Source organism: Anolis sagrei, chromosome 4, assembly GCF_037176765.1.
Source record: "Anolis sagrei isolate rAnoSag1 chromosome 4, rAnoSag1.mat, whole genome shotgun sequence".
NCBI lineage: Eukaryota > Metazoa > Chordata > Lepidosauria > Squamata > Dactyloidae > Anolis > Anolis sagrei.
In genome coordinates, this window is record NC_090024.1 from 120,972,013 (window position 1) to 120,984,945 (window position 12,933).

Below are 12,933 nucleotides of genomic sequence, written 5' to 3' on the forward strand. Positions count from 1 at the left end.
GGAACAAAACTGCTACTATCAGGGATTTTCTTAATGATCAGGGAGCTGACTAGTGTGTATCACAGAAACTTGGATCCAAGAGGGGGATGAGATCCTACTCCAGGAAATAACATCTCCAGGTTATGTAATCACTCAGCAGATGTGGATTGGGAGGCGGGGGACAGAGAAAGCTTCTCTCTTAGGGCAGTTCCTGTGCTGAACATTTCTGGCATTGAAAGTGTTGGCCTGGTGTGGGATTCCTCTGAGAGTATACCTTTTCTGCTGGCGTACCGTGCACCTAGCACACCAGCAGACAGTCTATCCCAGCTGCTGGAGACTGCGTCGGAGTGGTCCTTGAGGTTCCCCAGACTTATTGTCTTGGGGGATTTCAACGTCCACACTGATGCAGACTCTTGTTCATCAGCAGCTATGGACCTAATGTCTACCATGGAGACACGAGGACTCTTGCTCTGTATTACTGGGCCCACACATCAGGCGGGACACACGCTAGATCTGATTTTCAGTGCAGGGATTCAAGTAACCCAAGCCTCTACTATAGAGGTTCCATGGTTGGATCACTGTGCTCTGAGAGTCCGGTTGGAGCATGCCTACCCATCCTGCAAGGGCGCTGAGCCAATTTGGGCTTGCCCAAGGAGATTTATGGAACCCAGTAGGCTCCGGAATGCTCTGAGGGATCTGGAGCCTGCCAGCAACTCAATTGATGTGCAGGTGGACACATGGAACATTAGGCTATACAATGCACTCGATGAGATCGCCCCCAGATGCCCTCTCTGACCCCACCGAAATCGGTCTCCTTGGTTCACCGAGGAACTTCAACCGATGAAGCGGGAAAAGAGACGGCTAGAGGGCGTGTGGCAAGAACTCCATGACAGAGCATCAAGATCAAGTTATGAGGTATTTAGGAAGACCTATGAGCATGCTATCACCGAGGCAAAGCGAGTATATTATGCTTCTTTGATAGCGTCTGCTAGCTCACGCCTGGCAAAATTGTTCAAATTGGCTGTCCTCCTTTCTTCACAACCGTGGACAGCGAGTGGAGAGGGGAGGCCTGGTCTCTGAGAGGTCCCCTCTATCTTGTGGGGTTCCTCAGGGGGCCATTCTCTCCCCTCTGTCGTTTAACATTTATATGCGACCACTTGCTCAGGTGGTTCGAGGTTTGGGGCTTGAGTGTTACCAGTACGCTGATGACACTCAGCTTGTGCTGAAGATGGAAGGCTGAACGGACTCTGTACTCGATTATTTCCATCAGTGCCTCAAGGCCATTACTGGATGGCTGCGTGCCAGCAGGTTGAGGGTGAATCCAGCAAAGACGGAGATCCTATGGCTGGGTCAACCGGGCAGTGAGGATATCCAGCTGCCTACCCTGGATGGCGAGGCACTACACCGGTCATCATTGGTAAAGAGTCTGGGAGCCCTTTTGGACCCTCTGCTGACGATGGAGACCCAGGTCTCCGCCGTTAGCAGAACCGCCTTTTTTCATCTGCGGCAGGCTAGACGGCTGGCCCCCTACCTGTCCAGGGACGACCTAGCCACGGTGATCCAGGCTATGGTCATCTCAAGACTGGACTACTGTAACGGCCTTCCTCTACATTGGCCTTCCTCTGTCGGTGATCCGAAAGCTCAAGTTGGTACAAAATGCAGCTGCTCGGATTCTTATGGGAATTCCGATGAGATGCCACATAACACCAACCTTATTGCAGCTGCATTGGTTACCAATTGAGCACCGGATCACTTTCGAAGTGATTGTACTCACCTTTAAGGCCTTGCATGGTCTGGGGCCGATGTACCTGAGGGACCGCCTCACCCCCTACCAACCCCAGAGATCCCTCCATTCTGAGGACCAAGATTTGTTGGAAATTCCCAATAGCAAGACCTTGCGTCTAACAGCAACCAGGTGCAGAGCCTTTACAGCAGTGGCACCATCACTCTGGAATACTCTGCCAGCTGAAGTCCATCCCTTGCAGGACTTATCAGCTTTCCGCAGGGCATGTAAGACATATCTGTTTCAACAGGCCTTTGATCTTTGATATTGCTGTTTTTAAATTGTTTTAAATTGTTTTAAAATTGTGTTAGATTTTAGCCTGTTCTTGTAAGCCTCTCCGAGCCCCAGGGGAGTGGCAGCATATAAGTTTGAATAATAAATAAATAAATAATACATCACTATTGGCTGTACAAATTGGATATTCTGAGAGTTGGTCCAAAATATCTGGAGGACCAAAGGTCGTCACTCCTGATCTAGATGCTTAAAAAGACAAGCCAAAACAAATATAACAGGGGAAAATTTTGCATTTTAGGCTGCATATTCATTTGAAAAAAAAGCAAATTGCAGGAGAAAAACACAATTCATTTCTTGCAAAATTCTGCATTTTAACGGAAAAGACAGAATGGGGAAAACACCGTTTGTCCTTTGCCAATCATAAAATCATAGACTTTCAAAAAACAAATATAGGCAGCATAGCAAAATGCCTCTGTCATTGCATTATGTACTCAATTTCTTTCCTAATCATTTATCGAGGAGTTCTAGATACACATTTCATTGATACGTGAATGCTTGTTTTTATGGCTACAAGTCTTACCCCATACATTGACATTGTAGTTCTTTTCCCTTTTCCCAGCCACATTTGTTGCTTCACATGTGTAGCGCCCAGTGTCTTGAGTTTGTGCTCCTTTGATCTAGTAACAAAGAAGCAAAACTTTAGGGTATTGTTTATGTAGAAAGAATAGCACAGCATAACATGCTCTTATTAAACAAGAAATATTTGAAACTTCAATAGTTCTCCAAAATGGTTATAAGTAAGAAACATATTGGAAGCATTGTTCTGCAATCCCATAGATACAAGGCATTGCTACAATACTTTGCCCAGATATATTCCATCATCTAGACCAAAGTTCCTCCAGCAAAGGATTGCTGCCTTGTCGTGACACTGGAGCTTGAGCATCTCAATGATGTCGCAAGTGAAACCCAAGACGGGGCGATCATGGCAGAGAGGTCAGGCCTGGGGAAGGCAATGGCAAACCACCCCAGTATTCTTGCCAACAAAACTAAATGGATTAGTACAACCAGAGATATGTCGGTATGCCATTGGAGGATGGGACTCCCAGGTCGGAAGATGGCCAAAATGCTACTGGGGAGAAGCAGATGATTAGTTCAACTAGCCCCAGATGTGATGACGCAGCTAGCTCAAAGCTGAAAGGAAGGCTAGCGGCCGACGGTGCTGGAGGTGAATGACGAATCCCATGCTCTAAAGATCAACACACCATAGGAACCTAGAATGTAAGATCTATGAGCCAGGGCAAACTGGATGTTGTTATTGGTGAGATGTCAAGACTAAAGATAGACATTCTGGGGGGTCAGCAAACTGAAATGGACTGGAATGGACCACTTCACATCAGATGACCACCAGATCTACTACTGCGGACAAGGGGAAAACCAAAGAAATGGAGTAGCCTTCATAATTAATATGAAGCAGTTGCTAAAGCAGTGCTTGGATACAATCCAAAAAATGACAGAATGATCTCAATTTGAGTGCAAGGAAAGCCTTTCAACATTACAGTGATCCAAATATATGCCCCAACCACAGCTGCTGGAAAAGCAGAAGTAGATCAGTTCTATGAGGATCTGCAGTACCGACTGGATAATACACCAAAAAGAGACATTATTTTCATTACAGGAAACTGGAATGCCAAGGTGGGAAGTCAAATGACAAATTTGACTTCTCACAGGCAAGCATGGTCTGGGACAACAAAATGATGCAGGACGCAGGCTGATAGAATTTTTCCAGGAAAACTCACTGTGTATAATGAACACTCTCTTCCAAAGCTAAAAGCCATCTTTTAGCTTTTCCAGCTAAAAGATGGCTTTATATATGGACTTCGCCAGATGGTCAACACCAAAATCAGATCGACTACATCCTTTGCAGTCAAAGGTGGCAGACATCCATCCAGTCGGTGAAAACAAGACCTGGGGCTGACTAGTTCAGATCATGAACTTCTTACTGCTCAATTTAGAATAAAACTAAAGAGATCAGGAAAAACACACAGACCAGTTAGATATGATATCACTAACATTCCTAGCGAATATGCAGTGGAGGTGAAGAACAGATTTAAAGGACTAGATTTAGTAAACAGAGTCCCAGAAGAACTATGGACAGAAGTCCGCGACATTGTTCAGGAGGCGGCAACAAAGTACATCCCCCCAAAAAAGAAAACCAAGAAGGCAAACAATTGTCAGCTGAGACACCGGAAGTAGCCCAAGAAAGGAGGAAAGCAAAAGTAAACAGTGATAGGGGGAGATATGCCAAATTAAATGTACTTAGCCAGAAGAGCTTAGAGCTTAGCCAGAAGAGATAAGGAATGATTTTTAAACAAGCAATGCATGGAAGTGGAAGAAGACAACAGAATAAGAAGGACAAGAGACCTCTTCCAGAAAATTAGAAACATTTGAGGTAAATTTCAGGCAAAAATTGGCATGTAAAAAACATCGATGGCAGGACCTAACAGAAGCTGAAGAGATCAAGAGAAGGTGACGAGACTATACAGAAGATCTGTATAGGAAGGATAATAATATCGAGGATAGTTTTGACGGTGTGGTGAGTGAATTAGAACCAGACATCCTGAGGAGCGAGGTTGAATGGGCCTTAAGAAGCATTCCTAACAACAAGGCAGCAGGAGACGACGGGATCCCAGCTGAACTGTTTAAAATCTTGAAAGATGATGCTGTCAAGGTGATGCATGCCATATGCCAACTTATATCCCCATACCAAAAAGGAAAATGCTAAATACTGCTCAAACTTCCATACGGTGGCCCTTATTTCTCATGCCAGTAAGGTAATGTTCAAGATCCTGCAAGGAAGACTCCAGCAATACATGGAGAGAGAGTTGCCAGATGTACAAGCTGGGTTTAGAAAAGGCAGAGGAACGAGAGACCAAATTGCCAATATCCGCTGGATAATGGAGAAAGGCAGGGAGTTTCAGAAAAACATCTATTTCCGTTTTATTGACTCTTCTAAAGCCTTTGATTGTGTGGATCATAGCAAATTGTGGCCAGTTCTTGGTGGTATGGGCATACCAAATCACCTTATCTCTCTCCTGAGGAATCTGTATAAGGACCAAGTAGCAACAGCAAGAACTGACCATGGAACAACAGACTGATTCAAGATTGGGAAAGGCGTACGGCAGGGTTGTATACTCTCACCCACCTATTCCACTTGTATGCAGAACAATGTGTAGGGCTTGACGAATGCAAGACTGGGATGAAAATTGCTGGAAGAAACATTAACAACCTTACATATGCAGATGACACCACTTTGATGACCAAAAGAGAGGAGGAGTTGAGGAGCCTTCTAATCAAGGTGAAAGAAGAAAGCACAAAAGCTGGGTTGCAGCTAAACATCAAAAAACCCAAGATTATGGCAACAAGAATGATTGACAACTGGGAAATAGAGGGATAAAACGTGGTGGCACTTTGTATTTCTAGGTGCAAAGAGTACTTCAAACTATCAACCTTCTCCTTGGCAAGATTTATTGCAGATTGGTGATTAACCTGCTGTGCTAAAAAGAGTTTTCATTTCTCCATCTCATTGCTAAAGAATGACCAGGAAAATTGAATTCAGAAGCAAATGCCATGTAGCACTATTGGGAGACTGAATAGCCAACTGCAGAGACTGGAACAGTGCACCTGGCTAAGCAAAAGCTTAAACAATAGATGTTCTAGTGATATGGAACAATTTTTTTTGTTGTTTATTCATTTAGTCGCTTCCGACTCTTTGTGACCTCATGGACCAGCCCATGCCAGAGCTTCCTGTCGGCCATCACCACCCCCAGTTCCTTTAGAGTCAAGCCGGTTTGCCCTGGCTCATAGATCTTACATTCCAGGTTCCTATGGGACAAAAAACCAAGATTATGGCAACAAGAATGATTGACAACTGAGAAATAGAGGGAGAAAATGTGGAGGCAGTGACAGGCTTTGTATTTCTAGGTGCAAAGTTTACTGCAGACGCAGATTGCAGCCAGGAAATCAGGAGACGCTTACTTCTTGGGAGGAGAGCAATGACCAATCTTGATAAAATGGTGAAGAGTAGAGACATCACACTGGCAATGAAGACCCACATAGTTAAAGCAATGGTATTCTCCATAGTCACTTACAGATGTGAGAGCTGGACCATAGGGAAGGCTGAGCGAAGGAAGATAGATGCTTTTGAACTGTGGTGCTGGAGGAAAGTTCTGCGTGCCTTGGACTGTGAGAAGATCCAACCAGTCCATACTTCAGGAAATAAAGCCCGACTGCTCATTGGAGGAAAGGATAGTAGAGGCAAAGTACTTTAGTCACATCATGAGAAGAAAGGAAAGCTTAGAGAAGACAATGATGCTGGGGAAAATGGAAGGAAAAAAGAAGAAGGGCCGACCAAGGGCAAGATGGAGGATGGGATCCTTGAAGTGACTGGATTGACCTTGAAAGAGATGGGGATGGTGACAACCGACAGGGAGCCCTGGCGTGGGCTGGTCCATGAGGTTACGAAGAGTCAGAAACGACTGAATGACTGAACAACAAACAGCATATAAGCTGTGTACTCCACTGTTTTGGGCACTTGGAGCAAAGTGGAGCCGCTATTTTTAATAGCGGCTTACTGTATAAGTCTCCCAAGACATATCATCATAGAATCATAGATTCATTGTGTTGGAAGAGACCTCATGGGCCATCCAGTCCAACCCCCGCCAAGAAGCAGGAAAATATAATTCAAAGCACACATATGCACTCAGCTCTTGGGGCTCTGTGAGGCATACTGAGGGGCGCTGCACTTCCCTCTTCTTCCTCATTCCTCCACCTCATCCTCCTGTTCCAAGGGCACCACAGTGCCACCATGCTCCTTCCCTCCTCTTCCTTGAGGTCCATGCGCTCCCTGAGATTCTGTGTGCAGCGAGGACCTGGAAAGGGGGTGGCTGTGGGGGAACTGCTCCTGTCAGATCCAGGAAGGAGAGCTCTATGCCATGATGCTATGGGCACCAAAGGGTGCATCCCAGCACCTTTTGAACTGTGGTGTTGGAGGAAAGTGCTGAGAGTGCTTTGGACAGCGAGAAGATCCAACCAGTCCATGCTTCAAGAAATAAAGCCTGACTGCTCACTGCAGGGAAAAATAGTAGAGGCCAAGATGAAGTACTTTGGCCACATCATGAGAAGAAAGGAAAGCTTAGAGAAGACAATTACGCTAGGGATAATGGAAGGAAAAAGGAAGAGGGGCCGACCAAGGGCAAGATGGATGGATGGGATCCTTGAAGTGACTGGATTGACCTTGAAGGAGCTGGGAGTTGTGACAGCCAACAGGGAGCTCTGGCATGGGCTGGTCCATGCAGTCACAAAGAGTCGGAAACGACTGAATGAATGAACAACAACAAAATGGGACAAAATTTAGTTTTAGCAAATACAAGGATGAAGATGACAAAGAAGAGTAAAATTCAGATGTGTCAAAATTCACCTTCAATACACTTCCATCTTCAGCAATGCTGTGGCCAAACAGAGGTCGACCATCCTTCAGCCACTGCAGGGTGGGAGGGGGAATGGCATTACTCTGGCAGTGGAGCTCTAGGTTTTCTCCCATAACCAAGGAAACATTTTGTTCCTCTCCCATAATGTTAGGTGGAACTGCATAAAGACATGTTTGAACATTTTAAATGTTCAAAGCTTCACACACAGAGAGCTTTTATTGGCACACAACAAAAAATCACAACACAGGTATATACAACAAGACAAAGTCATGGATAAAAAGAAAACATACTTAAAGGTTACTAATTTCAAGGATAAAATTTGCAACAGTCTCACAAAAGAATGCATCAGAGTTGCTCAGAAGAAATTGAATGGTATAACATCCTTGCCATTGAGAACACTGTGAAAAAATAGAATTCCTATATTTCAAATGGGCAAAGATTTCTGGGGATCTTTTCAAATGAACCAGCAGTCTTGTGTTTATCATAAAATCTAACTCTGCCTGAACATTCTTAAACAAGTGGGAAATATCTTAGATTGTCTTTAAAAAGCAAATATGGCAAATCTATGCCCATATCCTCTTCCCACAATTCCAGAACAGATTAACCTGGCCAGCACACATTTTGGTGCCTCATATATAGCTCTGTTTCTGGGTATATTTGGCATGCTGATTCCAAAAATGGCACCAGTTTTCCCATATCAGCTCTAGATTTTGAGATAAAGAACACATGCCATATATATGCTTACCCACAGAATATCATAACAACTGCATCTAAGCAACTAAAGCTGATGCATACCCCATGCAATTTTCTGAATCAGTGCCCCCAAAAACCAGAAATGAGCCTAAAACCAAGATACCAAGGTTTGCTTTTGTTATAATTATACAGCAAGAAATTTTGTTTGCAACATTATGAACACGAGCAGAGAAATGCAGCTAATCCTGGTTTCTGTTACTTGCACCACCAATGACTATGGTATCGGAAAGCCCTTTTCTTGAAATCTCCTACAGAGGCATAGATCCCCAACTCTTATTCAAATTGTAGCAGGTGATGATGTCAAATTAAACTAGATTTACCACTTCAATAACGTGGGAGACACCAGCCACCAATTTAAACTGCTCACCTATGATTGTCAGCATGTTTTCCTTTACTAAAGGAAAGAGCAACATTTAAATGCCTCTTGGACATGCATCAATAAGTATATACAAAACATCTGTATTGCACTGGTTCATGTGCCTATGTGCTCAGGAAGCACAAGATACTTGAAAGTGACTTCTAATTATCAAGACAAATGAATGAAAAGAGCACTAAGTCCTGGCATACAATAGTCCTGAAAGAATTTCAACATTTTATTCATTGTGATAAAGGCACCAATAGAATCTCTTTTAGGAATCTCAAATTCATCAAGAAATATATCATTGTTTGTGTTATTTTTCAGTTTGCACTTTGAAGGCAACTGTGAGGGATCCTCACCGTGAACTTTGAAATCAATATCTCTTTGTTTCTCCCCTGCTGCATTTACCGCAACACATGTATATTTTCCTGTGTCACTGATCTGGGCGCTTGTCAATGCCAGAATGCGACCTCCTGAAAGAATCTAAAAAGGGACTAAAATGGTCACAAATAGCATATATCCAGTAACCTATAGGCAACATACAGCTGATAAGAATAAACATATATTAACTTGCATTAATCACTTAGTCAAATTAATTTTGTGATGCAATATGTTTTGGTCACAATAGTTCTACAAATAATCTAAAATCATTGTTTAATAGGGCTGGGCAGTTTCGTTTTGTTAATTCGTAATTCGTTAAAAATTCGTTATTTTTTTTTATAACGAAGCGATAACGAACCATTCTGGAGCAATTTAAAAACGAAACGAATTTTTAAATTCGTTTCGTAAATGCTTCGGATTCGTTATGTATTCGTTTCGTTATAAGTTTGAGGTCGTTTCGTTATTATTTCCGCATGTCTGGGGCAAGTTTTATAGTTGTTTTTTGTTTAATTAGTGAAAAAAATTATAATATCACACCAACAGTCAACAACAGAGGGAGAGGGAAGCTTCAGAAGTTCCCCCTGTCCCATTTGGAGGTTTTTTAGCGTATTGCGCGGTCGCGTCCGCCATTAACGAATCGATTCGTTATTGTTTCGTATTTGTTTCGTTAATGTTTTGTAATTTCGTAAATATCAAACTTTTTAAAAGAAAAATTTCGGAATTCTTTTAAATATCGAAACGCAAAAAAACCCCAAAAATGAATCGATTTTAGAAACAAATTTTTCCGTTGTTACCCAGGCCTATTGTTTAATATTCTTTATCTGGAAATCCAAAACCTGAAATGCTCCAAAATCTAAAATTGTCCACATGGATGGGTGATATAGTGACACCTTTGCTTTCTGATTGTTCAACATTCACAAACTTTGTTTCATGCACAAACATGATTAAAAATATTGTTTATAAAATCATCTCCAAGCTAACAGTCTTGGTAGCTAGGAAATAAAAATGAATTTTCCATATAAACTCCAATATTTTTCATCATATATATGAAAATATTCCAAAATGTAGAAAAAAAATCCAAAGTCCAAATATTTCTGGTGCAAAGCATTTCAAAGAAGGGATAGTCAGCCAGTATTACTTATTAAAGCTTCAAGTTGACAGAAATAAGCTATACCAAACAGAATTCATAAACCACCACATACACTTTGAGGGCGAGGTCTAGAAAAGACCCTTTATAACACAAAAGCTCATTACATACATTTTACTGCAACAGAGATGGAATCATGTGGTGTTCCAGAAGTTGCTGGACTGCAGTTATCAAACCTTCTCTCAAATGGCTTTACAAGCTAGGATTGTTCAAACTTGCAACATAACATCTACAGGTTATCATGATGTAGATGTATATCTACTAATGAACAGTCATTCCCTGTGAACTTTTGTTGGTGTAAATGGTTTAAACAAATATGGGAGAAATGTATACACATAGACAGTGGTATCCAAATACCTGGAGACCATTGGAAAAACTAGAAACAGGACTGCCATCTTTCAGCCAGGTCAGAATGGGAACAGGGATTCCACGGGCTTCACATTCCAACTGTACGGGATTATTAACCACAACAGCAACCATTTCATTGCTGCCAGAAATGGAAGGTGAAACTGAAAAATGAAAGAAAGGGGGACCATGTTAAATGGTCAGAAAAGTTACACAACTCTTGTCTATACGGTTTCATATACATACTCTTGAATAACATGTGAATATGTATTTTTTTTTACTAAAAGTATTTATCTGTCCCCACATAGCCAGCAAAGCCACTGGGGCAATGTACAAAATATTAAAACATTCTAAACTTTAAATCCACAGATGACATATTTTAATATAGATTGAGAAAACTCTTTAACAAATCCTTTAGGAACCAGAGATAGTTAAACCAGCCTAAACTGTGTTCAAAATATATCTGACCTTTATCACCCAATTCTTTGGTTGTGAAAGGTAGAAAACACTATCAACACTTTTGAGGGATAGACTAATAAATATTTTGAAAGTGGGATAATGATTACAGATAACTATTAGGGCTGGGCGGTTTCGTTCGTTAATTTCGTAATTTGTTATTGATTCGTATTTAAATTAGCTTACGATCCGATATTGAACCATTCAGGAGCAACTAAAAATCGAAACGAATTTTTCAATTCATTTCGTAATTGTTTCGTAATTGTTTCGAAATCGTTTCGAAATCGTTTCAAAATCATTTCGAAATTGTTTCGTTATTATTTCCATATGTCTGGTGCAAGTTTTATAGTTGTTGTTTGCTTTATCAGTGATAAAAAAAATAAATTATCACACCAACAGTCAACAACAGAGGGAGAAGGAAGCTTCAGAAGTTCCCCCTGTCCCATTTGGAGGTATTTTTAGCGTATTGCGCAATCGCGTCCGCCATTAACGAATCGATTCGTAATTGTTTCGTAAAAATTTCGTATATTTTGAACTTTTTAAAAGAAAAATTTTGGAATTCTTTTAAAAAACAAAACGCAAAAACCTCCTAAAAACGAATTGAGTTTAGAAACAAATTTTTCCGTGGTCGCCCAGCCCTAATAACTATCTCCTCTCTCTCCCTTTCTTTCCCTTTCTTCTTCTTCTTTTTCTCCTTCACCACTACAGCAAGCAATAGGCGTACTCCCTGGCATCTTGCTGGATCACAATGCCAGAGTGATACCACTGTTGCAAAGGAGAGGAAATGGTTGTGACCAGTATGACAATGGAAATCCTTACAATATAGGAGCTTCACTACAGCATTCACATACCGCTGGCTATAATGACAGAGATTTGTTAGTTTTATGAATTACTGATTTAAAATTGTTTTCCTTTTTTTTAAAGAAATCATGCAATCTTCATTTGAGGGTCTTCTCATTCTGAGTTATTCCATTGCTACAAAACTAAACTCTCCGCCTTTTGCTTTTACAATCCTCTGTGGGAAACAGTGACTTGTTCCCTGGCTTTTTTCAAAGATCAATCTGGTTTATGAAAAGCAATATTTACCATGCACCTGAAGATTGTAGAACAGCTCGGCCACTCCTGCAGTATTTGATACTACACATTTGTAAATACCATTATCTGAGATCTGTGCATCATCTATCTGTACAACTTGTCCTCTGTTTAGTAAAGTGATGCTGGCAGTAGGGGTCAGAGGACGGCTATCTTTGTACCATGTGATAACTGGGAAGCAAAATAAAAGACAGCAATTGAAAAGATGCACTGGTAAAATAAGATTAATTCTTTTTTGCATTAATCTAAACAATAGGTTATGGGAAGGCATGAACTCTCATAGGTTTTTAAAATAATGTAACATTTGTTAAAACTTGTTCAGATGAAAAAGAAGAATTTTGTGTGGATCTAAATAATCCAGTGGCCCAAATGTAAAGAAAAGTGAGAGGTGAAAATATATTTCCCTGTCACTTCACTATGAGGGACAGGGAGAACTTAGATAAAGGGAAAAGAAATTCCTTCATACTTTTGAATTTCAAACAATTATAACAATTAGAGACAAGCTGCTCACCTGGCAGTGCTTTCCATATTAGATAACTAAATCCATTCTGTGTTTTGAATCTGAACCAAGGTATCAAAATTGTTGAACTTGTTTCGCATCCTGGATAATGCTGTCAAAGTCTAGATTAATACTGAGAAGAGATTCAAACTACCTCCATCACTACAAACAGAGAGGTTACTAGCCACCTCTGACAGCATTCTGCCTACTCAAAAATTGTATGTGAGCCATTGCCTTGCTCTCCTCATTAGATCATCTAGTATCCTCTCACACACATATTGTATAATCATCATCATCATAGGCTATCACTCATGACCAAGTATGATTGCCTTCCAAGTGTAGGGTCGTGGTGGTGGGTCTGTAGATGATTGTAGCAACCTATCCTTGATCAACCTAAGCTTGATGCACCTTCCTCTTGAA

The 12,933-nt window shown here is 41.3% G+C and overlaps 1 protein-coding gene across 2 annotated transcripts in view; it reads right to left on the reverse strand.

The window, feature by feature from the left end:
• Positions 1 to 12,933, reverse strand: part of HMCN1 (hemicentin 1) — a 379,978-nt gene that overhangs the window by 165,190 nt on the left and 201,855 nt on the right. For both annotated transcript variants that reach the window (XM_067467610.1, XM_060774510.2), the window contains exons 38-42: positions 12,009 to 12,185; positions 10,479 to 10,630; positions 8,953 to 9,076; positions 7,473 to 7,639; positions 2,577 to 2,673 (exon numbers count right to left, since the gene is read on the reverse strand). In XM_067467610.1, coding sequence (XP_067323711.1) covers positions 2,577 to 2,673; positions 7,473 to 7,639; positions 8,953 to 9,076; positions 10,479 to 10,630; positions 12,009 to 12,185 — 717 coding nt within the window. The remainder of the gene's footprint in view (positions 1 to 2,576; positions 2,674 to 7,472; positions 7,640 to 8,952; positions 9,077 to 10,478; positions 10,631 to 12,008; positions 12,186 to 12,933) is intronic.